The sequence below is a fragment of the Salarias fasciatus genome, chromosome 18, assembly GCF_902148845.1.
Source record: "Salarias fasciatus chromosome 18, fSalaFa1.1, whole genome shotgun sequence".
NCBI lineage: Eukaryota > Metazoa > Chordata > Actinopteri > Blenniiformes > Blenniidae > Salarias > Salarias fasciatus.
Window position 1 is genome coordinate 20,845,182 of NC_043762.1, and position 25,638 is coordinate 20,870,819.

Here is a 25,638-nt window from a genome sequence, read left to right on the forward strand (position 1 = left end):
TACTGATGGTACAATAAGGCTGTTACAGATTTGCAGTGAATGGACAGAAATTACAACATGGCAGTGGTAATCTGATTTTTTTTTTTTTTTTTCTCCTTAGGTGGCATACAGGGTTGCTTTATTGCAAGTAAGAACAAATGACTGCTGGAGACAATCATAAAAAATACAGATTGGATTTAACACGAGATCTTACTGATTCGAAGACCTGAAAGTACCCTTTGGAGAAGGCAACAATAACAAAACTGCTGCAAAGCTGAGCACCAGGTGAATGAAAGACAAATGAACATGATCTGCTAGTAACATGTAGACCAAACCGATGGCACAACATCGTCACAAATCACTTCCATCCCACAGACAAACACTGGATAGGCTTTTCTAGAAGAAACTAGTGCTCCCATTTAGAGATTTCTTCACGACACAAGGCAAACATAGGTAAGGCTTTAGAGTGAGAAAACGCTGAAATCATTCTCTATTTAGATTCTTTTAAAATCTTTTTTTTGGTTAAAATGACAAAAGGAGGTCTTTTTTTTCCCCCAGCAAATAGCAACATGCAGGACATGTTAGACTGAAGCTCTTCAACACATTTTAAGGTATAAACTTGAAAAATTAAGAAAAAAAAAAGTGGTTTTCATCAACAAACACTTCCGGGCCTGTACCTCTAACACTTGTGCCGAACACATTTAAAGACAGTGCTGTGCACTTTCACATGGCTGAGACGCTCTGCGGAGGGCGAGCAGGCCGGGCTCACGGTGCTGATTAATACTTGGTGGCACAGTTTGCGTCATCGGCCTCATTAAACAAACAAAGGGAAACATGTTCGTACCGTAGCGTGTCGAGCGGGAATGACAGCAGCTCAGAGAGGAGCTTTCAGATACATGATTTCAACACAGCACTGACTCGTATTTAACGTCGTCTTCATCGACTGCGACTTGACGGCTGACGCATTTCTCAAAGCTCGGCAATCTGCACTCCGGAGATCGGCTTCGATTGTGTTTATATGCAAAGTGTCTCATCAACCTGAAACAACAGCTGTGATCAAACTGCAAACAGTGAAGGAGGAAAGGCGGAATTAAATCAGGATGCAGATTGTCGAGGGCCAGTCAGAGCCGCTGCAGCTGCGATGAGTCGGGAAAACACTTTCTTTTATGTTTCAACAGTTTCATTTTGACACTATGCACTACTGTCACAATCAGTTATACATGGTGGTACATTATTAACTCAGTGTAAACCCTGGCCCAGTGATCTAAACTACACACACACGTAATACTAGCTGGAATGGTTTCTGATACATTTCCTGTAAAGAACAGAGAGGAAACTTTGGCTGTATGAATCCATTTAAGGCAAATCACAGAGAAATAACAGTCACTGCCCGCTGGAGATGAGACTGTACAGATGAAGAATCAAATCCGTCACAGAGGGGAGCCAGCGCCGCCCGAATATTCAGACAGCGTCTGTCTGCCTTTGAGATTTGAGATGTAACTCTGCAGCCAAAAGTTGGTTGTTAGTGGTCAGAGCTCAAGCTGAACAGCTCCAGGGAGAAATACAGGCTAACAGGACAGCGGCACGACATTTATTTGCTTTTCAAAGAAAAGAAAAAAAAAAAAAACAAGAAGGTTGAATTGTTAACAGAACAGGTGAACACATGGTAAAGACGCAATCACAGTCCACCCCTCAATCCTCCCGACGAAAAGATTACAGCGACATTAATAAGCAAAAAAAAAAAAAAAAAAAAAAAAAAAAAAAAAATTACATTAAGGCTAGGTGGGATCCACTACAATATAGTGCAGGGCTTTTTGTCCTTGAAGGGATTGTCTGACGCGGGGATGCCCACGAGGAACGGGTCGTTTCTGGCGTGTTCACTGCAGTAGTTCATGAGGTCTGCAGACGCCTTGGACACCTGCAGGAAGCGAAGGCACAGAGTTAAAGAGCAATTTGAAGCCTGACTTTTTCTCATGCCTGCACACATAATGAGCCAATGCAGCGATAAACATGGCCTGTTTATGTGTATGCAAGAAATAAATTCTGTAAAGCTGGCGTTTTCAAAGACTGTGAGGCCACCGAAATAAACTACCAATTATGACGCAGGCTGAAGCAATCACCCACTACAAGTTCTGAAGCACCTTAATACTGTCTGTTATCGGAGCCAGTACTGAGGATTCATCACACCGCAGACTGAAAACGATCGGATGATCAGACCAACACTGACAGCTTTGTGGTCGCTGTAGAGAAGAGGAAGTTGTTCCACTAATAAAATCTCTCTTCATATGAGTCTGTGTCCATCATAAACTACATCATTTGGTCTGAAGCTTGGATGACGTCCAAATGAATGAAAGAGTGAATGTGGAGGCTGGGATGGATTCCAGAGGACACACTCAGCAGGAACCGGAGGGGCTAAAGACCACGCATAGGATCCTCTTGACCTACAAAACCTGATGACACTCCGCTCTAAAAATATTACAGCAGGAGACTTTTAAAGGCACGAGCTACACTTAAATAAAGAAGAGCCATAATTTGAGAGAAAGCGAAGACCCATTAATCACACATTAACCTCGGTGAAAGTTTCCGCAAACATTGGAAACATTCCTCCTACATACAGAGACGTTTATTCTTTTTGAAGTACGAACTGAAAAGTGTGTGTCCGGTGCGTGCAGTCAGTAAGTTAGTAAATGTCGGCAGAATTTAGTTCAAACCACACTTGTTACATTTTCCAAACATGTTGCTTGTAATAACCGCTTTATGAGAACAGAACCTGCTGGCAGCGGACGAGCCCTCTTCTCAGGAAATCGTTCTCAGCACATGCTGTTCTAAGAAATTACTGATCTTTTGAATCTAAATTCCATTTGGATCAGCTCCAGTGTTTGACATACTTACAAAACACAAATGGGGGTGCATAATTACAAAAGTAAAAGCAAATGACAATCAAAATAAAGTTGGTGAAGGATGCAGACGGCATGCAGACGGAGAGGGTGTGCACCGAAAATGGCTTTACAAAAAGCATCGTGTTGCATTGTACCTTTATCCTCTCGATGCTCGCTTCTATTCTGAGCTGCTGCACCGTCCTCCGGGCGAGGGCGATGTTGTTGGAGCTGTGAGTCTTTGAAGACATCCTGGTTCAAAACTACACTGGAAACAAGAGAAGAAACAAACACATGTGACGCTGGTGAAGATGCCCTGGTGGCCATGATACAAAACTGGTTTCGCACGCCGACGCCACACAATACCATCAGCTTCATATCTAATTGTGTAATTGCTTTTAGTTAATTCAGTGATGAGCACGATGTTCTTTTTTTATCGTCTACAGGTTTTGATGTTTATCAAGCAAAACGCAGTCAGTTAAATCATTTTCAGCAACTCTGTGCCAAAAACTACATTCCGGGATGAACAGACTGTATGTCCTGGTTTAATTGAGGGACACTGTTTGTTGCACTGCAGGTAAAGGTCGCTCGCAACTTCTGCTGTGTGCTTCCTCTTCTTCTGCAGGACTGAGGCCCGACAGTCGGCGCATACACACACACACACTCGCCCGAGGCACATTCATGCACATGCAAATTCATTATTTGCAAAAGTTTCAGTTGTGTGATTGCATGAAGGGAAAAGATCCAGGGTTTTAAAGGGTGTGTCTGCACGTAATCCGACATGAGACGGATTAAAACCACAACAAACAGAAATAAATAAAAGCACTGAGGTTTTGCAGCGTCATGGTTTCGGGGCTGAAAGGAGTGGAAAGCTGGTGTGTGCGAGTCAAAGCGCCGCAGAGGGTCCGAGTCGTGATTCCGCTTCCTGCTAATCATTGACAGACTGGATGGGAACAAGCCCGGACACATCCTGCAGTCCATGTGAGAGCTCGGGCTGCACTGTGCTCGTGCTTCCTTTTACTGCCAACTTGTCTGCTTTTCTCATAAACTCAGGCACATTTCCTGTAACTTTTTTGGGTTTTTTTTTTTTTTTTTTTGCAATGAACACACAACTGCATTCTTGTGACACTCCCTGCTTTCACCCCGGCTCTTCTCAGCAGGGAACAGGAAGCTTCAAGTCCAGCTTCTCAGAAGTTCATTTTGAAATTCATCAGAGCAGAATCTACTTTATTTCACAAGTAAAAAGCAGTACGAGTTTCTATTCTTGCGTTTTGCATATTGTTACTGTTTCCCAGGGTGTAAATGATTTCCTCCCCCCCCCAGGCCAGACCTCCTGACTGCAGAAAACAAGACAAAATAAAGACAAAAGGCGGTCGTGCTTCTGGTGTCAGGGCTCTGGAATAACCTGCTTGAAGAGATCAGAGTCACTCGCTGCGTTTACACGGACACAAAAAAACAAATCCCAGCCTGAGCCCGACCGAAACTGAAATTTAAAATGACGTGAAACCATGCAAGCTGGACTGAAGTCAAGGTCTTCAGAGTCAGATCAACACACGCAAATAAAGCAATTCAAAGTCGCTTTACGCCTGCATGGACTCAGAGCAGTCAGACTGGAACGGGAGAATATGTTGTGGCTTTCTGTTAGAGGTGAGACTGAACGGGAAGCTGCACAGCAGGTTAAAAAAGCTAAAACAGCTGACTGTTAACAGGAAACGAGGCAAAAGGTCATGGAGTTTGTTCCTGGACAGAGAAACACTCCATGCTCCTGACCAATAGAATAAAACACTTTATTAATCCCAGAGGGAAATTCTTGAATGCAAAGTGATGGAAAAAATGAATAAAAGCAAAAAGTGAGGAATAAAACGGGAGCTGACACAGCAGGGTGCAACAGGGTACGCATGTCGCACACACACACTGCCAATAAGGCATGACTGTGACGCTGCAAGTCCACAAGAAAAGTGAAAGTGTTAAAATCAACTCCCATCTCAGAGAGACGACATGATTTAAAAAATAATTCAATTCCACTCCTGGTCTCATCAGATCAGACAACTGCAGTTTAGAAGCTCAACGAAGCTGCACATTTTGAATTTTCAAAGTGTATTTAATCCGTGTGCAGGAAAGTGGGACCACGCTTCAGTCACATTCACAGTAAATGAGTAAACATTAACACAGTAAAATGCAGTGCAACAGTTCAGAGTGACACCTGAGAGCACGAAACCGCTCTGAACAGCAGCTCTCTTTACAGTAAAGAACATGACGAGCTGCATGTTCACCGTGTTTATTACTGTCTGCAGGTTGCAGTATTCCCCCCCCCCCAGCCAATCAATGCTCTTCATTTCAACTACAAAGTAAAGTAAAGTAAGACAACGAAAACAGGCATAAGAAAGGAGGGAGGATTTTCCTTTTTCCTTTTTTAGTCTTCTCATACAGACGGCCTGATTAGAGAGTTTCATTCGCCTGTGCTGATAAGTGTTCATCCTGAAGGAAACGGAGCCAGAGATGACTCAAAGAGCTGAAACGCTGCTGGCGACATGAAAGCGAGACGAGAAAGGGTGTTCCGGCAGAACGCAGGTCGAACAATCACCCTAAGAAAACTTTCTCAGCTTACTCATGAAGGAGAGGCGCCACGGGTCAAAAGGACGAAAACACCTTTTATCTCTTCGCGTTGAGTGGAGGCGTTTATTTGCGTAAAGAGGAGGATGCCGCTGTCAGGCGTGCTCCATCTCAACGCACTGTGCACGTTTGTAAGGCGGACCTCAAAAAGAAGTATTAAACAACTTTCAACCCAGACAACAAGAGCTTCACCCTCACATTATGGTATAATTATTGCCATATTTTACAGTTACTGTGGTGGCTGACTGGGAATCTGCAGAAACAATCGAGCAAACAGAGAAGAGTTTAGTAATTAGTTTTCCCTTTGTTCTTCAGCTCCTTCAAACCCTTTCCTGAACCGGCAATTTCCTGCAACCAGGCAATCACACCGGCGTCCCGGCACCACAGAACAAACCAGACTGCATTCTTTAGAAATTGTGTAATACCCAAACGCCGTGCCAGCAGACACTGCTGGTCAGACGCAGCAATGAATGAAGATATGAAAGCAGAAATGCAAACACGTTTTAGTGGAGAGAGAGAAAAAAAAAAAAAGAACTACTTTGAGAACCACCTTTCTCCCTGTGGAGATTCAAGGACTTGAATTAAAGACTGCACCTCTGCATACGTTTTACCGACCAATTAACTTTTGGACGAAACAATAAAGGGGCTCCTAAGAAGAGACCGTACCCACAAATAAAAGTGAATTACACTGTTATTAACCGAAAATAACTGTGAGCAGCTGGTTTGACGGGGAGGACGGTTTCAGAGTTACTGCAGTGAAACAATGGATGCTCCACAGTTTGCAACCAGAAAACCTGCAAGTAACTGATACGACCTCTGAGGCAGGCGTCAAGTGACACCGTGTTAGCAAACAAGCTAGTCTGTCAACCGCTTACTGTACATTTTGCACTGCAATGCATTACTAATCCTTACATAATACTAACATTGCTTCGACTTTCCTTAGAAGTTTTCCATTGAGAAGATATTTAAGTAAACGTACAGGAGACTTAATCATAATGCAGTTTTATCACCTCTCAGTAAAAGACAGTCATTTGAAGTTGTCCTCATTTATAGGTAATTACGCTGCCATTAAAGTCATTGTGCTGGGCTGAGATCAGACTGGACTGTCTATTGTCACTGTATTGAAATAGGTTTGACACCATTACGGTATGTTATCAGATCTGGTCTGCAGATTTTTCCTGCTGCTGCGAGCCGCTGAAACTGTTTTTTTCCAGGAGAGACCCCCCCGCACGCACGCACACACACTTTTGGAAAACAATGAATCAGGTCAACGTAGATGCAAGACACAGTTCAAAATTCCCATGGCAGCCGTTTCCTGACTCACAACTTCCACCTGTTCCTTGTTTTGTGGTTTTGTGTTTCTTGACCTACACAGTAAAATTTCCATCTTGTAATAGTTTCTTCAAGAACTGCCATTACAGGGTTATCACAAAAATACCTGAGCATCCATGTGTGAGTCAGCAGTCATTGTTGTACTGTTGGTCAGCCTACTGGCATGTGACTCATTTATGAAGTCATCCCTGGCGGATAGAACACACCCTTTACCATATCTGGTCAGTACCATTTACCGTATTCAGGAAATCACAATTGCTCAAAAAAAATTTTTGAAAGAAAAACACAATAAAAAACTACTGTCCTTCCTGGGGAGCGCTGCTGGCACACTGACTCAAGGAACATGTGAGCTAAGAAGCTGAGCCTGGTGTATGAAAAGACATCAGTCTGACAGAAGAAATCCAGGCCAAAAAGTTGCAGAGGACTCATTCTGAACACTTTCCAAAATGCAGGGGGAAAAAAAAATCAACCATAAACTACTTTTCCTCAAACTGCTTGGTTTTCTCAGTGCATTAATACATAGAAAAGTCCTTGGAGTAGAATCAATTAAAATACTTCTTCTGCACAGCGTCCTGCGAATCATGATTAGTGATGGAAGCTAAATAAGATGGAAATATCAGCGTGTTAAACCGATCATGTCATTTCTGTCAGCAGTCAGCTCCATCTGCACAGAACTACTGCGGCTTGCCGGCAGTGCTATTTAACCGTAACTACCTAGAGATGCTGGATCCAGCTGGCTCGGAGAAAATAGAAAAGTTCCTCGCGAGCTGTTGAAGGTCAAGGCTTCCCTTTGCAGACTGGTTAACAAGTTTTCCCTAAAATGTTGTTCAGCCAGGCTCAGACGTTTGGCCTCAATGCCCAATAACAAACCTGCTTGAGGATTGTTTGCTCACTTTTGGAGGTCAAGTCACACTTTTTGGCTTTTGTGCAACTTACTCATTGCCATCATATTCTGTCTTGAGGTGTGTTTTGCTCTGCAGCGGCTCCAAGCTACTTTCTACTTGATGCTGACCACTGAGTGCAAGACGCAGTTCACACCCAACTTCTGACCATTCTGACCACGCCATCCGAGCACAGTGCACGTTGGCTAACCTGGCAATTTGAAGGCACTTGTGCACTTATTGTGGTAGGTATAGGAATGCATGCGTACGTGACTTGAAATCCAACAAGACACTTTTTTTTAACCCTATTCTTGTTTAATCAAAGGGGGGAATTATCGCCACGTTTTAATTTAAGATGGGGCGAGGACGGAGTTAAGAGTCTACATCTCCCTGGCGCCAAAGCGTCAGTTCACCCAGCATGTGGAGATGAGGGAGGAGGCAGAACTTAAATGCCACCAGCTCTAAGAAGTGATTTTTACAGGCAAAGCATCCACAGCGAGCAACCTCAGAGAAACTGTGCAGCGTGTGTGATGTGATGCCAGCAGCAAGCAGTCTGACTGTAACGCTATGGGAGGGCACTGATGTGTGAGTGTGTGGCATTAAGCACCACCACGTATATATGGGAGACTTGTGGAAAAAAAAAAAAAAAAAGGAAAAAAACAGTCACCTCCAGAGATCAGAAAAAGAGACCACCGACTTTAAAGCACAATACACACAGGAGCAGGCGGGACCACCTACTGCTCAGAGCGGCGTCGGCCCCGCCGCCCTGCTCTACCTTAGACACACAAACCCACCCGCACACATGTGATTCATTAGCACGGCGTTCAAAGCGCCACGAACAGGGAGCCTTTATGAGTCAATGCCATTAACACCAAGACTCCCAGATGAAAAACCGTGTCTCGTACTGTTGCTCCACTGTAGCTCGGAGCCCCTCCACCAACCCCGCCCGGCGAGAAAACGACAGCCATTAAAGACCAGAAGAAGAGTTTGCCCTGTCGACCGGACGGTACGTGTGGTCTCTCCAGGGAGCGCATTTAGATTTGAGGAGTTTTGTAATAAAATAACTCTAATGGTAATAAAGTACTTCAGGGCTTTTGCCGTGCTGGATGCATGAAGAGTTAGGGAGAAAAATATTTTTTTTCAATCCAAAGCCTCCCATTTAGCCCTGAATAACAGACTGGTTATTTTCTACCCGCCCTGATGTGGTTTGTAGGACTATAAAAACTCAAAGCATGAGTGCCTCTATTTAGGGTTTCAGCGAGAGAAAAAAAAAGTGCACTCCAGAATGTTATTTTTGTTAATAACCTAAATAACTGAGAGAAGTCTTGGAAGAAAAAAAAAAAATCTTCTTCAAATAGATGCATGTAATTGACCCTGCTTCCAGTGACTGGAGGCTGAGAAACGTCCCGCAGGAACCAACAGGCTTCATCCCAAACTGAAACTGTGACACCAAACGTCACTGACAGCTAAACGAACTCGGGCCGATGACAGCCGTGCACAGACGCTCACACACAGCCCGGAGACGCGTCCCGGTTTGAACTCGCCGTGTAATTAATGCTTTGACAAACCACTGCAGGAGTTTACGAGCACGGCAGTGAGAAGATGGTAAAGGACTTGTAGTGAAGTGGTTATTCCAAGATGTGAGGATAGACTGATGGACGTCTCCGACTGACATGATTTCTCTTGTGCATCGACTAAATCAGTAGTTGAGTCTTTATCTGCTTCATGCAGATATTCTGTTTTATGCCCATGACAGTACAAAAGACCCTGACCTAAAGACAGATCAACAAGTTTTTTTTTTAATCCTTTGTCTGTAATGGAGAAATTAGGTCGGACTTCATATGTGGGCAGTTTCCAAAAGCTAATACATTTTTGCATTTGCACAAGTAAAGGTGGAATACTGGTCAATTAAAGCATACTTCAGCCAGGTATCAACTGAAATCAGTTGAAACAAAAATGTTATTGTATTACAGCATTTTTGTAAAGTTGTTTAAGTTGGAAGTAATCCCAAGCTTAAGAAATGTTTTTGCCTCTTGCAGAGACTCTCTTCACTCTCGGCCACAGAGCCAACTTTTTTAACTGACCGACGTGCGTCACTGTTTATAGTCCGAGTACACGATCCCCCAGGAAGAACGCAAGTGATTACTGAAATGATGACTCGAGGGAAGAAAACTGAAAGTTGCCTCGAGTAGTTTTTGTAATCGAATTACTGGATTTGCTGGAGTTAGGGTTGTAGCCCTCCATAAATCTTTGCAGAGGATCATATCTTGACCTGGTAGTAAAGATAATGTTTTTCCTTTCGTGTCCAGCTTGTTTGTAGAGAATGACTCATGAAAGCAGATCAAACCAACAGCACCTAATAAGCTTCTTTCTGAACTGCAAGCAAAAACAAACCTGGATTCTTTTTCTGTTTTCTTCCTGAAAACCGAGAAGGTTTGATTTACTGTTGAATCATTGCTGCCATTATGCACAAAACACACTGACGCCCAAGAAGCTGAAATTCTTATCTGCTTTGATGCAAGTCAAAGCGATCACACGGATGCATGAAACAAATGTGCTGATAATACCACAGCGAAATATCCTGCGCCTCTCGTTTGACTTCACAAACCAACTGACACCAAACCGTGGAAAGGAAATATGCAGACAGATGTCTGCAGCTTTGAACAAAAGGGTTCAAAGACCTACGCTGCAGCCACAAACCAGTATACTGGTTCTGGTCCCCTGAGTATCCACACACACACACACACACACACACACACACACACACACACACACACACTAGGCTTGTGTTATCTCTCTCCTGTGCACCCCTCCCCCTGTGAGCAGGAGTTTCCCACTTGGCAAGCAGAGCCTAAAGCAGCTCTCAGGCTCTCTGCTCCCAGTCAGCACTTTTCCAGCTGAATGAGAAACCGTCTCCTGCTGCTCGAACAACACGACCCCGCAACTTCGGGTCGGTGCCGACGGCATCGGAGACGGCGTGCTATAAACACCGCCGTGTTGTCACCTGGTTAGCCCTGCTTATCAAACTCCGTACTCCTCAGTCATCAGTCCTGATGCTGAGCAAAGAGGGATTGTGTTTACCAGACTCGGGCTGCCGACCGCCTCGGTCTGTGAAAGGGCGAGGCGGCGTGGAGGCTCTGTGGGATCGCGCCGGTTCAGACTGTGAGAAACAGTCGTGTGACGTCACGACTTTCCCACCAGAAAAAAGAAAGAAGAAAGGAGTAACTGTTGAGCCCCGGTTTGCCTGGCAGCCCATGTAATGTAGTTAATACTGCAAATATCGTGATGGCCGTGTTTCCCAGGATCAACAGAAGGGCTGGAATCAAAAGTCAGATCACGTCACCACAAACTGTGGGAATCATATTAGGGTCTTCTACAAAACTACTCAATATTGATACAACTGGTATTTTCTTTGTGGGCTCCATTCATGCATACATGTCAGATCTTACCTGCACAGTTTACAGTAAAGCTCATACGTACTGTTTTGTTGACAAGTCATCAGATCACTCTTTAGTCCATCTGCAGCAACTCCATGAAGCTTTCACAACATGAAATGCGAATAATCATTTAACTTATTTTTTATTATAACTACACCCCACAGTACTTTCCAAAATGGTCAGTCACTCTTGGGTCAAAACAGGCTCGAAAAAAGGTACAAGTAAAATTGCAAAGAATTATCAAAACCACAAGAATTGGAGGGGGAAAATGACAGAACAGCTTAAAAAACCTGAAATGTCTTGAAATTCTAAAAAAAACAAAATTAAATATGGCTGGAAAAGCCATGCCAAACTGCTTACAAAGAGGTAAAATTGTTAAATTTCAAAATACTCTGAAAAAAACTTGAAAGAGGAGCAAAACTGTTAAAATTAAGTACAAACATAGGTTAAATATTCTAAAATGTTCACTATTCTGAACTTCATGAAAGCATCATAACAAGACATCGTTTTTGTTTGTGCATATAAACTATATATGAACCTTCATGAGCTGTATTCGCCTCATTTTAAATGTTATATTTGTTTTGCGGCTCCAGACCAGCTTGACTTGGTGCAAAGTGAAACTTCAAGATTCACCAAATGGCATTCACACTTTTTAACAACTCATTCTGGAGTTTGGAGCCATTGTGCAAATCAAAAGTGAAAACATCCTGCACAAGAACTCTACATGCATCAACTGCAGGAATGAAGCTGAAGGTGCACCGCAGACAGAGGAAGAATGGAGATCATGCAGGCAGCGAGGAGGACTGTGACCAGCGCACCACCCCCAACAGCTGCAGGTATGGCTGCTGAGATAAGAGCGGTGACAGGACCCCACCCAGGCCACTGGCTTGGCACACAGCACAAAGGGGATACTAGGAAATCCACTGCTTGCTTCAAGTCAGCTGGATTGTGATTGGCTGACAGCTATGCATTATTCCTGTGTAAGCAAACATTTCCAGGAAAAGCTGCAGGACTGTGCAAAGGTTAATGGAAAGTTGTTCAGGTTAAACATGCGGCGCTACAAGTAACACAACTCTGTTATTTCTGAAGCACGGTGCGGAGAAAGGCCTGAGTAAAAGTTAAAACCACATGCTGTGGCTTCTCAGAATATGAGCCACACAATCCCGTTGGTTTCCAACCTCGACAGGATATAAAGACAATGCAGCATACTGTAGCGCACGGCAGCACAGTCGCACAGTGTCTAGACAGAAGACTAGACCAGACTCATTTCTCCAGGATTTCTAAAATCCTAAATTCATGCGCAATTACTTGAGGCTCATTCCTGTCCAAATAAACTATGAATGATTCCTTGTTTCAAGCTCAGACTACACGGCTGACAAGCTCTCGCTGCAGGAATTGCGAGTCGGCCGAGTTTATTATGAGCTTGATTCACAAGTGCAGGGAGGCTCCAGGCGGCAGCGAACGACGGCTGCATGTCCCACGAGATAAACTGGTTACATCCAGAAGATAGCAAGTCAAGTGAGTGAACCCATTGTCTCAGACAGGGTGGTTTTTTTTTGTTTTTTTTTTTAGGACAAGATGGTGTGGCTGCATTCTGAGACGTGATATAGCGGAGAGGAGCAGTGTGTTACTGCTCGACATGACGACAGACAGCAGATAACAAAGAGCACAAATAACACAGGCTGCATCCTTGCAGGCGAGAAGAAAGCCGAGGCCAAAATAAGCACGGACTAGTTTTTCCATTCTCGACCGTTTAATCGCTTTGCCAGTGACGATCAGTGGAATTATTTTTGGATTGATGCACGTGAATTAGCAGATGAATCATGACTGTCGACGTCAACTCGTTTGACCTCTCTTCTGCATCAGGGAGTCAGGAGGTGAAATCTGGACTCTGTACTACTGAGGCATGCCAGTCCATGCCACAAGGGTCAGCCACACTCTCAGTCTACTGTTAAGATAGCAAATGATACGTTGTGCAATCCTAAATATGGGTAAAGTGGTGGTTAAATGTTGGGGGGGACGTCTCAGTAGGTGCAACATGAATAAACAAACGATTACTAGATAGCTGCTGCAGACGGGGGAGAGTAATGCCAAACATATAACACTCTATTGTATATTTAAAATGTTTTTCTATATCAAAACTCTGCAAGAGACATTGAGAGCGTAAGCAGCCAGAACACTCAGGGACAAAAGTGAGCTACACCTTTGAGCAACCTTTCATATCAGGTAATAGTGTGGTATAAAAAGTAATGGCACAGATAAACTGATTCAGCTTGGATAACAAGTGCTTATTTTATGAACAAGACCGAGTGGAGACGAGGAGGAAAAACAGACTGCAGCCGACTGCACCGGGTGTTATTTCTTCAATGCATTCCTTCTCCAGGAGGGGCTGCAGCTAATGAGCTAATTATGTAAAAGACTGTTGATGTACAAGACGTTAGACACAACTCCCAGCCTTACAAGCAGGATGTCAAACGTCAACATAAACCGCCGGACACGAAGTGACGCAGCATCATTAGCAGTTAGTGTATGTGCTAAAAATAGCCGACGAGCCCGTTGATGCTGGCCGCCGCTGCGCTGTCGGTTTCTGCTGGAAACGGCTCTCCGGGTCTGAGCGGCGAATGCCAGCTGGGTACCGTCTGCACATTTCATTATGTACTTGACATCAACACAAAAACCAGAGTTTAAACTCCACTGATGGAGGCTCGTTCCAACGTGATTAGCATTTTAAGGACATGTCTATGTTCTCACAGGAAACTCTGAAGGTATTTATTGTTCTGCTATTGCAAAGTCCAGGTGACTGAGGTTATGATCATTTTATGGCAGAGTTGAAAACTTCGACCGCAGCTCAGCTAGAAAAGGTACAAGATCAGGTCAAAGCGTCCGTTGAATCATTGATACATAAATGCAATCTGGTGTCACACTGCTCTGACAAACATTACTAAAGAAGAACAAAACAAGTGCCTTCTTATCTGAAGTGGTAGGTGCAAATGTTCATCGAATTAGAAAAACAGGTGATTAGCTTTTGCACTATTATCAAAATTAATAAACAAGTAGAAAAACTCCACGTATAGAAATAGAATGACTGCTCTATATGCAAGTAAACAAACACTGAGGGTCTGCACAAACACAAAACCCAAGGGCAACACACAAAATGAAGGAAAGATGCTACAAAAGAATTCAAATGACCACACATCCTTGTTGAATGGTTAACTGGAAAAAAAAAAAAAAACGTGCAAAAAAGGAGACAACGGATCTACAAAAGACACAAATTAAATGTCAAACAAAATCTAAACTACTACAATGACAAACAATATCAACACACCAATGGCACACAAAACAACCAGTTGGCTGAGTGAGCCAGAGGACGCCTGTTCACCCCCCACCCCTGTCTCCCCCCGTCTCCCTCGGTCCATATGGCAACTCCAAGTTCTGCAGGCCTCTTGCTTGTCACAACTGTTGTGTGAATGATGTGTTTCAATGTGGTCGATCATCTGATAAATGCACACACAATGCTTAAAATATTAAAGTCAATTTACCATTTAACCTCCATTCACAGAGATGCAAAACAACCACAGGAAAACTAAAATTAACACATAATGTGAATTAAAAAAAAGTCCCAGAATGGCACAGATTAGCCACAAATTATCAGAAAAATAACAGCAAGATTAAAAGCACGTGCACAAATAAATAAGTGTTTTAAGTGACTGAAAAATTATTTCTATTAAGAAAAAATAGGGGAGGTACAAAGATGCACAAAGTCTTACATTTCCCTTCAAAAGTCAAAATCGATGACCAGGACGTTCCTCATGATGAACACACTGAAATATCATTCATAATTCACTCATTCAGCTCATGAAAACCTGCAGGAGGAATTCCATTAGTGCAGCTCAAAAAAGTCCCAAAGGTGATAAAACAATAAAGAAAACGATGCAGCTGCCCTGGGGGGGGAATTCAAAATGACGACACGGAGGAGAAACGCGGATCATGCTCCTGAGGAGAGAAAACTACTTTTGGTTTTGTGTTTTGAAACATCAAGCACAGTTACACAGAAATGAAAGCATGGATTTCCCGAGTGAGCGTTTGAGTCGGAAACAGTCAGTTGATTCATTAGAAGCTGAGATGATGGAACTGAAATGCATGATGAGGAGAGGCAGACTGACCCATTAACTCTCACACACACACACACACACACACACACACACACACACACACACACACACACACACACACACACACACACACACACAAAGGGGTCTGAGTTACTATTAATCAGGAGCCACATGAATGGCTGCACCTCCCTCCAACCACCACGTCTCCGTTCGTCTCACATTTTCAAAGACGTGCCGGCTGGAGGAAGAGGCTCACAGACTGGGTCATACTGAGGTTACTTCCTCTGCAGCCCACCCTCACTCCCTTCAAAAAAAAAAATTGATGTTTGCCTCCTCCTCATCCTCCTTTGACTTCCTCTCTCTCTCTCTGTGCTGTGCTCTCTCCATTCCTCAGCCCGGGCAGGTCATCAGGTCCACCTGGCACGTTCATGCAAGCTGCTCTGTTTATTTTAAAATGTCTTGTAGACACTTTTGGTGAAGTTTAAATCATACGTTGAGTCCACAGTCAGAACAATACACAGAGAAGTGTGTTTTCCTAAACTGTGCCCTGAGGTCATCTGAAGGTAGACAGTGGAATAGAATAAAACACCGGGTTTGAACATATAGACGAGGGTACACAGAGATGTTATTGTTTTTTGTTCCTCTAATAGAGCCCATATGAAATGTCTGAATTGCAGATTCTGAGACCGATTGCTCCCAGTGAGTGAGAAAAAAAATTCTTGCACACAATCAGATAGTGGTCTTGTTCTCCAACAGGAAGTGTGTGGAGGGGGAACAGTTCAGAGAGGTAATTGCACAAGAAGCCAGTGTACAGGAATCATCTCTGAACAAAATGTGAGACCTTGTTCCAGCGTGCGCCGTGCAGCGAGAGAGAAAATGACTCTATCAATCATGGACAAACAAAAGCCTTGGAGAGCTTTGAAAAGGGGCGAATCTGACAGGGTGTGAATGAGACACCTGATCTGAGCAGACGAGGAAACGCAGACTGTGGACGCAGAGACAGGCGGTGATTGTCTCTGGGACACCTGTTTTCTGATCGAAAAACACAGAAACACAGCGAAGAGTTGGACAAAAACTGTGGGGCCCGAATAGTATCAATCAAAAGTTTCTTCTCTCACATACAGCTGGGGGACTTGTGGATGCAGGGCCCTTTGCTACAGGTGCCTTTTTTTTCTGCACAAATGTCCCTATTTGGCCTTAGTAAGGAAGCCCCCCCCCCCCCCCACACACACACACACACACACACACGTCTTTGTTTGGGATGCCAGTAAACTTCCCCATCGACTCATAAAGGACTCCAAAGAAATGAAAGAATCCATCAAAGTGACACTGTTTCATCAGCCCACTTTGTACACACACACACACACGTCTGAATTGACAAGCTGATACCACTATAAGCATTTCTGAATGATTCATTTGTCGTCAGAGCTTTAATGGCAGCCTGCATCCTTCTGCTATATCTTAAACCTCCCTTCATTTAGCTGAAAGTCACACACTGATGACGAATCCCTCGCCCTGTGCCAGCGCGCATGCTTAGGACTCGTTAATGCGTAATGCCTCAAAAGGCAGTCATACCCTTTGACGGTGTCCCTCACCTGCCAGGCAGGAAGTGGGTTTTTCTTGGCTGGACTCTCTCCTCTGACAGGATATGCCCATATAGGGCTCACGCTCTTATGAAATCCAAAGCATGCCAGAGGAAACACTGAAGGAGATCTTACAAAAGGTAGGTCTTCCTGTGAGTGGGAGTGAAAGAAAGCACATCCAGCCTTGCCACACAGATGTAATGTCTCTTTACAAACACGAGCATGAGGAAAATTCTATCTGCAACAAACTGCAGCGCTCAAATTACGTCAGAGTATGAAAATTCCACATGCACCTCCAGAATACTGCGACCAGCACGGTCATCTTTATTATCACTACACTCCTTTGCAGCATATGGCACAAAAACTGAATTAATACAGTTTTGCATGAATAAAACAAGTAAGAATATGCAAGATCAATATGTAAGATAAGTTGGAAAGTTTTTGAAAGTTTTGCTTTTACAGAAAAGGGTGATCCCACTGCCAGCTGAACTTCACAGTCAGTCTTCACATTCAGTGGAGAAATTTGTTTGGAGTAATTGTTGAATTGTATAATTTCTTATTACTTCAAAATAAGGCAGAATTGCACACTCATTGTTATTGTAGTCACTACCAGTGTTGCATCCACAGTTGTGTTACCACCAAGCATCAAACCATCAACAGAGCGAGGCTCGCCTGTCCGGCCGTTGTGCTCTGCATGTGTTGGTTTGGTTGCTATAGAGTCCTGACAGTAAATAATCCAGACAGTAATATGATCTGCAGGGTGCCCCACACTGTACCTGAGCCCAGCGACGGGACAGATAACCGAAAACCGGGATCACATGGCAAGAGCAAAACACGCAACGTGCTGTCGCCCTGCGGCAAAGAATATCTTTCACACTCCGATTCTGTCTCGTGAGACGAAATGGTGAAGAATAATGGACGACTTTACAGTATGCCTGGGCCACCTGGCAATGCCAGCATGACAGATGGTGGATGTGTGTGAGGGAGAGTGTGTGGAGCACAGATAAGGGGGTTACTACTCATTAAGGGGAGGAGAAAAAAGGGCCTCACAGGAGAGTTGAAATGACACAGAGACAATGCAAACACTCTCAAGTCCATTTAAAACCAGACCTGCGGCCAAAAAACTAAACTACAGCAGCTTGTCAAACGTTTGCTTTTGTCTCAGCAGCAGCATGGGAGGCTGTCATGGTCCCCCAGCAACAGGAGGAAGGCCAAACAGCAGGAGGAGAGCACCACCATGTGGCAGAAAGAAGGAACTGTACTTAATGACATGGAAAAAATTCACCACAGTACTTGATGTTTCTGCAGTGTTTTTTTTCCAATTGTCCCAAATGCTACAGTTTTTACTGCAGTGTTGAGAAGTAATTCACACCGGTAAAAGCATTCCACTGTGGATTTAGGTGAATTTAACAGATTAATACCACTAAAACACATTGTTCCAAGAGCGGCAGTCGTCCCTCACACAAAGACGGAGCTCTAAAAGGAAAAGCCACAAAATGTGCAGTAAGAGCCGATGTTATGGGGAGAAACACTGTTTATTTGTTCTTGCTGAGAGCTGCTGGCTGTTGGGAGGCTGCTAAACATCACCCGCTCCTGTGACATTAACCCCGGGGAGGAAGCACAGCGTCACACAACAAAGCCAGAAACACGTCCGCCTGCTGATCGGCTCGGGAAGTTTTTCATTCCCGTGTTTTTGTTTTTGAGAAGCTGGCAAAAAAAAAAAGAAGAAAGAAAATCCAGCTGTGATGAAAAAGCGATGCACGTAAAGGCGCCGCTTTCCTCCCAAACACGCCGCTGTGCTGCCAGCCAGTCACAGGGTCAAGTGGGACAACAGGTGGGTCTCTGCATGTGGCAGTTTGAAGGGGCCTAAAAATAGTCTATTGTCAGCACTGATTTATCAACAAACTCTTTTCTGCCTTTTCTTCTCACACATTCACACGCTGCATGTTGCTTTGTGCATCCCACAGAATCCCTCAGTGCTTTGAAGAGAAGATGTGTTTGTCTTTTATTAAAGTTATATATTAGGCCATGTTTTGACACCACCTTCCAAGTCTTTAAGATTTTTATCCAGCCTGTTGTTTTTTATATATATATTTTTTTTTTTTTTTTGCTCTTCCTCCTTATGTAATTATTGTTGTAGTATGTTGGGGCAGATGAAAACCTTCCACTAATAGCATCAAAAAATCACAAACCATATAAAAACCACTTGTCACATTTCAGACTTAACAACTCTGCCACTTTATATGACAACAAATCATCTTCTATGGAGCAGTTTAAAAAAAATTTCCCTCAATGAAAAGTGTATTTTAAATAAAATGTAAAGTTATTCAAAGAGATAACGTTGCTTCTGCATTTTGAAACTAAGGGGTTTTTTTAAAGAGCAATTTTTTTAAAAGAGCATTTTATTGGGGCAATGCAAAACAGCTCAAAATGATTTGAAAGTACTATTGATTTGGGACACATTTAGACATGTACATCCTTCACAGAGGGGCTGAGAAGAGCTCGGCTTACAGTGAGAGAGACCCTGGACACGTAATCAGTCCGTCACAGAGAAACAGACAGCCACACAAACAGATTTAGAGTCACTGATAAGTAGGAGGAAGCTCGAGTAACATGTAAACTCTGCACCGAGAGACTCAAACTGGGGATTGAACGGCCGTGAGCCGTGAGTGCTCACCACTACACCACCATGTGTCTTCAGACATGCTGCTGAGGAAATTGGAGGAGAATAAACAAAGAATTTCCAGTGAGCTGGATTCCCTTCAGCTGCCCCAGTTTCTGGGTCTTTCGTCTGTGGTCCACTTGAAGCCCATCAGCTGTAAAAACACAGATCGCACTGTGGAATTTAATAAAGCCATCAGCGGAGAGTCTCTCTGCTGGGTTCTGCTGTCATTTAGCAAAGAGTGAGCAGCTTGTTTTGCAGTGAGAGCTCCATCTGTACCGCGACACAGGCTGCAGTCAGCTCCTGTGTTAGTGCTTTCATGTCACACTAAAATATGATTTGACTTGTTGTTTCAGTCATGCAAATAACTGAGCAATTCAGCAAAAACTAAAGAAAAAGCTACATTCGAAAGACATCTTAGGAACCAGGAAAATGAACATGCTAAATGATATTTTCACTTAATGTTTTCATATTAATTTATTTTTTGTTGTTTTTACTATTACACAGTGTTTTTGTTGAGAAAAGGCATAATTAATTTACATTTGTGGTTTGATTTCTATTCTTCCTATTCACTGGACTTTCATGTTATATAATCATGACTATCTTGTCAGTAAAAATTAGTCATAAATCTATGCATCTAATAAGTTTATCATAATAGGAGATCAGAAAATATCAACATGTTCGAATGTGTTCAATCTTAGTGACAAACTGGGCGCTGCACTGACACACAGGAATGAACCCCGACTGCAAGGCTCCTTCAGCTTAAATCTGACCTCAGATCAGCGTCTGGGAGAACATTCAACCTTGGACACAGTTTATACTCCAAACACAGCTCTTTTATCTGAGTCTCTCTTCTCGTCCAATCAGATCCTCCCGCGACAGCAATAAAAGAAAAGCACTCGCTGTGTTGCTCCATGGGTTTTGAACTCATGGGGCCGGTTGAACGGAGGCATTTTCTAAAGTGAAGTTACAGCGACTTCAACTAAAACCAAAATCATGTTAAAAACACATCAGCCCAGGGTGGAGACAGAGTTAACTTGTTAACTGTCTCCCACTATAATTTGCTGTTTTGCACACATCAGCAAAAAGCGTGCCACAAAATCCACACACTGGCCTCACTCAGTAGACTCCCATACTACGTCTAAAAATATTCCAATAAATGTCTGTTTCTCTTTACAGGGGGATTTTGGATTTCCCTGTTCAGATCTCAGCATGTTTTCACAGGCCCTGAATGCTGTGTCGGCACAAACAGGTTGCAACAGACCCCGTATCATGTATTGTATGGGAAAATCATCCAGTGTAAAACAAGAAAATAATCAACCAGTGACACTGTTTTGTTTGCAGCAGTCTTTCAGTCTGAATAAAGTATTTGATTGGTCGGTTTGGATCAAGGTTGTATCAGCTGACTGCGGCTCGATATGGATGTTTTGATATGATCATCAGCGCCAGACACAGAAACTTGGAGGCCATGAGGCTGTGTCAAATTACAGGAACTTGATTAAGTGGGTCAGCAGTGCTGTCGAATGGTTTTCGTAGAAACCGGCCAATCAGAAGAAAGCGGGCTTTCGGGGTCAAACAAACAAGCAACAACAGCTTGTTCCAGAGAGAGGATGAACCGAGAGGCCACAGATACAGAGGACGGTGTTCCACTTCACTGCTAAAATCACACACACTGGTCCTTTAAGGTGAGCTCAAAAGAAGAAGCAGACAGAATTAAGCACTCCATGCTTTCTCCTCCCACAGGGATTTGAAGAGCTCCCTCTTTGGGACACACCAGCTCTACCTTTCAGTCCATCAGCTGCCTCCTCCACACAGACTGACAAACACGACGACAGACGCCCAGCCCCCCAGCCCCCCCGAACGCGCCTTTAAAGACCAGTCAGTCTGACAAATGAAAGGCAGGCCGACAGAAACAGGAGCATGACGCTGAATCTTGATCAAACAATCTCGCCACATTTACAGAAACGAGGGGAAATTAGTACCTTTCCTACCTATCTGGGACCGGTTGCCATGACAGCACTTCCTGCTTAGTAAATGTGTACATCTGTGGTTTGAAGGCGACCTGATCAGCACATGAACATTAACAACTCCCGACTTCCTGAGGCCAGCGGTGAAACATGCACCTTTTCACCCCACACGCCTTGTTCGCTTCAGCTTTTCGGCTTCGGGTAAAAGCATCGCGGAGGCGAACCCGACCGAACCGAGAAAACGATCTGGTAACGCTCCGTCTTTCATAAAGTAAGTCATTCTGCTGCCAGGCCGACAGATGGGTGTGACTGTATATCCGCGGCGTCATCGCCACTCCTCGCAGTGCATCTGCTCCTGGGTAGGGCGGAATTCAAGCAAACCAGACACTGTAGGCCGACACACAACACACACACCGAGCTGGGAAAGCCCTCAAGGGCCTCAGTTCATCTTTACATACCTCTGAAATGCAGCAAAGGCACACACAGGTCAAGACAGGGAGAGCTGAGCTGGTTTGTGTGCAGCTTGGACAATCTTTAAAAATCAATGAACTCAGCCATTGTTTTGCTATTTAAAGGAAATTTATTGAAGTAATTTTAATACAAATGAAAATATACACAAAGCTTTGTAATTTGTCCACTGATGGATGCAGAGGTGGAAAACCAACCACTGCCATGAAGGTGAATGATAATAAATGTACATAATACAATCAGAGCAGCTGTTTTTAAATCAGTACTTGATGGAGTTGAATTCAAACGTCTCATCTCATAATGTTTAATTAAATAATTCCTGACATCTGTGGATGTTAGCGATACAGAGTGCTGTGCTGAATTAATAACAATCTGAAGTATCACATATCTGGATCAGTGAGATGTTACTGGTTGTAAATAAACAGTATATCAGTCTTTATTAACTTCTTATTACTGTTAACAATTACGAATAGCTGTGTATCAGCAATGAATGACCTGTATCACAGCTCTAATACTGGAGATGAGTTCAAATAAATTTATCTTTTCAAATTTAAGAAATCATAAGGTAAAAAAACTGGACCACACACACACGTGTGTTTGAATGCAAAGAGAGACACTGGACATTAAACAGAATCATGTTTTGGCAGCTGTTGTTATCAAACCAAATCGAACTCTTCCCACTCCAGCTTCAAATTGCAGTGTTGTAATCTGTCCTTAGCCATTTCTCCAAATGCTTACCTACTTCTGACTATGCTCAATGAAAATTTACTATGTTTTCGAAATATAAATGTAGCTTAAAAACATTCACAAAATAATAGATGGTTAAATTTCTCTATGGCTTATAAGAAACACATACAAACAAAAATGCTTCACTATAACAGTCAAAAAGCAGATTAATGTATATATTATAATGTAATATTCACATTTACATCAATTGTATCTGCATTTTTAAAATGCTTATTTTGATAAATCAAAAGTTGACTTTCTTTTGAGTGTTGATGGAGGAGCGAATGAATGCACTCAGAAATGAGGCAGAACACACACTTTAGAGCTCACACTTTAAGAAACATGCACTTTACTTTACAGCCAGCTGGCTGTGTGCGGCACATGTTGAGAAAACATGTGAATCACTCAAGGCCAGTAAAGGAAGTAGTGAGATTTCTGAGAAGACACTGAAGCAAGAACACACCAGCGCGTAAACACACACCAACTCCTACTTCAACAAACTCTCCACTGCAGGAAATCCACAGATGATGAAACTGATGGTGGAGGCTAAGAAGGTTTCTCTCGCTCTCCACGGCGGTCCAGAAACTGGTCTGCGGAGCTGCTGATCGAGTCGAGCAGCATTCTGCTTCTGGGGAAAATTATCGCCGCTTCCAGGACTGAAGGGTTACTGCAGCACCACTGTACGGCTGCCACATCCCACATGATCCAAACAGCTCATCCCTTGTTCCACGAGTTAAACTCATGTTAAGCCAGAAGAAGATAAGAATTGATCCTCCTCTGAGGATCAGGGAGTTCCCCTCCTTGCCCTTTTCCTCATCACATCCTTGCATTGAACAGGACACTGTTCCCATCTTGACCACCAGCGACACGCTCCCCCTCCTTCTGGTACTAATCGATTTACATGCATCACACATCACGTTAAAGCCTGCCAGCAATCCGGGCTAACCTCCTCACACAAGTACAAATTCAGCATATGCCTCCAAAAAGCTGGCAGAGAGAGGTGGGGAGTTTTAGAAATGGGGTCTGTCGAAGGTCACAAAGGTCTCGATGCTGTCCTGGTGTAGAAGAGAATCATTAGTTGTGGTGACTGTACAGATTCTGATATGATTTTTATTCATGAAATTGCAGCTGCACATCAACAACTTTATTTCCAAGACACATTCCTGCTGTCGCCATGTGAGCGCAGACGTGTGAACCGTTACATGCTGAGAGTAAAGCCCTGCCACAGATTGTTTTCACTGTCTCCAATTCTTCTGAAGGTCTGGGTCATTTGGATTCACTTTCACCGAACGTTCACTCCTACAACAGAAAACTCATCAGGCCAAAACCCAAAATGCCCCTGCCATCCTCAGCTTCCTGTGCGGCCCACTCGTGGTGATGGGCGCTGGAGAGGAGGCTTTGATGGTGGTGAATGGGGTACTAATGAGTTGGCCTTATCAATGGCCGGTCTGTATTCTGTCCTCCTAAAAGGGGACATCAACAGAAGCGACATGTAAACATCTGAGCTCCCTCCCTGAGTGGGGCCTCCTCTACTCCAACCATCACACCAGCCTCCTCGTCTAATTGGTTCATTTTAGGTCACACTGGCAATTGTTGCAAAGCACCAATGTGAAGGAAGTGACCGGTTTGCATCTTAAATATTGTGTCTGTTTCAGCAAAAAAAAAAAAAAATCCCCTGTGTGTCAGTCCTAGTAGGTGGGGCCTTTGGGGAGCAGTGAGGGCAGAAGGCCCGGGCAGCAGGGAGCAGAGGAGGAGACCTCCAGCCTCCACCTGTTGAATACACAGCTCTCATGAAGAAGACTCATCCCCGGGAGGCTGCTGCCAGCCCCGGGCTGTGGAGGCTGGCAGCTGACAGAGAATATGTCTGAGCAGACTGAGACCAACTGTTGCTTCAGCGCACGGAGCGCGGCTCGCCGTCCGTTACCGTGACGCCGTATCGACACATGGCAGTCTTACCTGGCCGGGGTGGAGTGTTACAGGCGGCTCGGGCTGTCTCCGTATCCGTCAACACGACTGGGAGGAGACCTTTCCTCTGCTCTGTCGCTCACGGCGCAATGTCACAACTACACCGTGTGTTTACAACACAGACGGGGGGAAAGGCAGCCGCTCTCACGCCTCCCGGCCACTTCAGAAAACCTCCGATTCCCGCCGCGGACACTTTCCAATGGCGCTGGCCGGCGAGATTTAACTGTCGTTTACTTTTTCTTCTTTCCCGGAGCGACCAGCTTCCCCCCTTTTCCTTTCCTTTTCCTCCTCCACTTGGACGCTTCTAGACGAGAACTGCCGAGTTGAGTCGAGAGGAGAGAGGCGGACCCGAGCGAGCCCGAGGCGTCAAGGCGGAAGAGTGTTCCCACCGCACTTCCGGTTTAGCCAAATCACTTTTCCTTCACAGCCTGAGGCGACCGACCCTCAGTTCATGTTTTTCATTTGTTTTGTCATCATGGAAACATTTACACAATGTTTCTGTTCTGTTTTTTTAAACCATATTCTTAAAATAAATTAAATAAATAAAATTAACAATAGGAATGCATTTGAATGTATTTTTATATCTATCTTCTGACTCAGGGTTGTTGAGAGTTGGAGCAGATCCTAGGAGACTATTTGCTTATGCAGAGGACATAACGGCCAGTCTGCTGCAGTCAGACATACAGGAAATTTATGATCATCCATTAAGATAATATAAGGTTGTGGTGAAATTCCAGCGACGCAATGGTGATAATAGGGAGTAATAAATAATGTGAAATGCCACCCTCTGGCTTTTTACCATCTTGGAGTTTATTTCCTTATTTTTTAATCGTGTTGTATCTCCTTCCAACATTTTTTTTTGTGGTTCTTTTCTATCAATTTGTGATCTTTTTCCTTTTATATTAGTGTTCCTGACTTGTTTTTAATGTTCAATTTGTCTCATTTTTTAATTGAACTTTATTTTGCATATTTACTGGCTGTACTGTGTATTATTGTTGTGCTTCTCGTGGAGTAGAATCATGTTCACACATGGTGAT

At 43.7% G+C, this 25,638-nt stretch overlaps 1 protein-coding gene across 2 annotated transcripts; it reads right to left on the bottom strand.

Annotated features, from left to right (window-relative positions):
- On the bottom strand, positions 1-24,958 carry gng12a (guanine nucleotide binding protein (G protein), gamma 12a). Of its 2 annotated transcripts, none has more exons than XM_030115415.1 (3): positions 24,593-24,958; positions 3,014-3,118; positions 1-1,897 (listed from the first exon to the last, which is right to left on the bottom strand). In XM_030115415.1, the coding sequence occupies exons 2-3, from the start codon at positions 3,104-3,106 to the stop codon at positions 1,772-1,774; spliced, it is 219 nt and encodes a 72-aa protein (XP_029971275.1). In that variant the 5' UTR covers positions 3,107-3,118; positions 24,593-24,958; the 3' UTR covers positions 1-1,771. The 2 variants fall into 2 exon arrangements, with proteins under 2 accessions (XP_029971275.1, XP_029971274.1); XM_030115414.1 differs by having other exon boundaries at positions 3,014-3,123.
- Positions 24,959-25,638: the final 680 nt, after the last annotated feature.